Source organism: Hevea brasiliensis, chromosome 2 (assembly GCF_030052815.1).
Source record: "Hevea brasiliensis isolate MT/VB/25A 57/8 chromosome 2, ASM3005281v1, whole genome shotgun sequence".
In the NCBI taxonomy this organism is placed as follows: Eukaryota; Viridiplantae; Streptophyta; class Magnoliopsida; order Malpighiales; family Euphorbiaceae; genus Hevea; species Hevea brasiliensis.
In genome coordinates this window covers 82460300-82463032 of record NC_079494.1, presented here as the reverse complement: position 1 = coordinate 82463032, position 2733 = coordinate 82460300, and the positions used below count along the sequence as shown (strand labels likewise).

Sequence of the window (2733 nt, the reverse complement as noted above, 5' to 3'; positions counted from 1 at the left end):
TGTGTAAAAAGTTTGATTTTATAGACAGGTTGATTCTGCCCATCAAGCCCAGTGTCCTTGCAAAATTAAATTGGCCTCAACAGATGCAATGTGAGCACTAAAAGCTTAAGCAAAATTTATAAGCAAAGGTATTGAAGAGGGCAGCACTAGACAAGTAAAATCCATCATCAACTGCGAATAACCAATAACTAACATGTCAAAAATTAGTGATATTCATATAGTTATAATGAAACTAGGCCTCTGATATATAAAATTCAAGCCAAGTTACAACCACAAACTTTCCGCTCACCATGACAAGCTCAGATCATCAAAATGAAGCTAAATAGTCAAAAAAATAATGCAATTAAAATGATTAAAACCTCTCTGCCTATCAAAATGAAGCTAAATAGTCAAAAAAATAATGCAATTAAAATGACTAAAACCTCTCTGCCAATCTAGCAGTAACTTGTCTAAGCTTTGAGTATACCTTTCCGGCAGGGGACCCTAAAATGAGGCTGCAGAGGGAATCCCTTGCAATTTTAATGTTTTGAAAAGATCCTAATATGTGAATCTTGGTGTCAGCAATCACAATCCTTGTTTTCGTAGCATTCTCAATAGCAAACTTTGTTTTGCCACCTTTACCCGACAGTCTTCCAATGGCACGAGATAAGTGCTCACCTCTAAGGGTTTTAACATCTTTGATTTCGAAAGATTCCACATACAGCTCATCCAGTCGCAAAAGTGCAATAGCATCTATAACATCGAAACCTAGCATAAAAGCATGTACAAAATCTGTACACTTCTGCAGGTTACTAACATCAGGTGTATCTGATCTGGTTTTCAATTCAACCTTTCTAGCCTTGAGGTTCATTCGGATATCAATCTTCATCTGCTCATATATTGGAGTGTAGATTTCCATCCATGCTTTCTTGAGTGGTGAATACCTATGTGGTGGAACTGAGACCTTCCTGAACTGAACTCGACCATCAGACATCTCATGAGCCTTCAGAGGCTCAAACTTCGGCTTAGGTGGCAGTAGAAAAGACCCAATATGTGTTCCCAGTCCATTTGAACTTGTTTCTACTTCCATTGAAGCAGGGGCTTCACCAGACTGCATTATGATCAAACCACCAAGTTCTGCCATTACAAAAGATTTGATATTTGATGATATATTCACTAGATTCAACCATCCAAATTGCTCCAACAACAGCATCAATTCCAATATGAAAACGAATAATCCCATAACATAAAATAGAAAGTATAAAAAATATCCATTCTCTTTTCTTGCATCAAAAACCAAATAGAAAAAAACACAAATTGGTATCAAAGACTTCGCTTTCAAAGTTTAGATTCATCCACTAAATTGGTATCTAATTAAAAAGAAAAGAAAAAGAAAGGGCTTGAATTCACGACACTTTCAACGCAATAAAGATTAAAGCATATCAATCCTTCACAGTTAATAGAAAAATTCAGGATTCACCAAGCCATCAAAATTTACATGTTCATAAATTATTATTAAAAAAGAAAAAAGAAAAAAAAAATTTCAATCCTATCAATTGCTTACCTTGGAGAGAGCTAAGCTGAGAACGGAAGAGACCAGAGACGGAGGTAAAAGTAAGCAATCGAGTAGTTTCCCGTCTCTGACAGAGTGAGAAGAAGGAAAGAGAGAGCCTCAAAGGAGATCGACTTAGGCGAGGGGGACCGGAGATGAAGAGAAGTAGAGAACAGAGGGGGTTGGGTGAGCAGTCTATTGAGGCTGCAACGAAGGATTGAGCCTAGCGGCTTTGAGAGATGGTGAGAGGTTAGGGTTTTCTTTTGGATGAAGGCCGTTGATCCAAACTACAGCATTTTATGCGGATGTATAATAATATAATTTTTAATTATTTATATTTATTATTTAATTATTTACAATTATAATATCAATTCGATTTATATTTTTTATTTTTTTAGATAATTAAATAATTAAATTTAATTAAAAGGATTTTATAACTTTGTAAAATTTTCCGCTAATTAAATTTTATTTTATCAATAATTATTTGAAAGAATAATTAAATATAATTTAATAAAAATAAATAAAATAAAAATAAAATGAGTTAAATTAAAATAATTACCATAATTATATTCGATATTTTCAATATAAACTAAAATTTTCACAATCCTAATTAATTAAGCACATATTTGTTGGTTAATTTGAAAAATACTTTTTTTTTTTTCATAAATATGCTTTTTTTTTTCACATCTTCTTTTATCAATATGCAGCGAACTCTAATATTTTCTTCCAAATTTAAATAAGAGAATAAAAGATAAATAAATACAACAAGAAACTTTCATATTTTTATTAAATAATAAATTAAAATATTTTAATAACTTTTACTTAAATTTAGGCAGCACAATTTGTGTTACGTCTCCAATAGTAAATTTTGTATTTTTTAAATGATTTTAAGGAAGTAATTTTCTAAATAAATCTTGATATTTTTAAAATTTTCACGACATACTCTATTAATGTTAAATATAACTTCTTTTTTTCCTTTCAATTCTAAAACTTCTTAAGAATTTATTCTTTTTTTTCTCACTCTTTTTCCTATTAATTAAAAAACTGCATACATTAAAATCTTATAAAAATATAAAAAAAATTCAATTCATCAATAATAAAAGTTTTAATTGTTGTTTGCTAATTTAAAATATGATTCAAATAGACTATGATTTTTTTCTTAAAAAAAAAAAGAAAGAAAACGTGTTAATAGGAAAGAAAAC

General features: G+C 30.3%; 1 protein-coding gene across 3 annotated transcripts; it reads right to left on the bottom strand.

Moving 5' to 3' along the window:
• Positions 1-218: 218 nt before the first annotated feature.
• LOC110664926 (uncharacterized) lies at positions 219-1824 on the bottom strand. Of its 3 annotated transcripts, none has more exons than XM_021824827.2 (2): positions 1544-1824; positions 219-1090 (listed from the first exon to the last, which is right to left on the bottom strand). In XM_021824827.2, the coding sequence occupies exon 2, from the start codon at positions 1067-1069 to the stop codon at positions 416-418; it is 654 nt and encodes a 217-aa protein (XP_021680519.1). In that variant the 5' UTR covers positions 1070-1090; positions 1544-1824; the 3' UTR covers positions 219-415. The 3 variants fall into 3 exon arrangements, with proteins under 3 accessions (XP_021680519.1, XP_021680518.1, XP_057991831.1); XM_021824826.2 differs by having other exon boundaries at positions 219-1116; positions 1544-1822; XM_058135848.1 differs by lacking the exon at positions 1544-1824 and having other exon boundaries at positions 219-1123.
• Between the last annotated feature and the right edge of the window lie 909 nt (positions 1825-2733).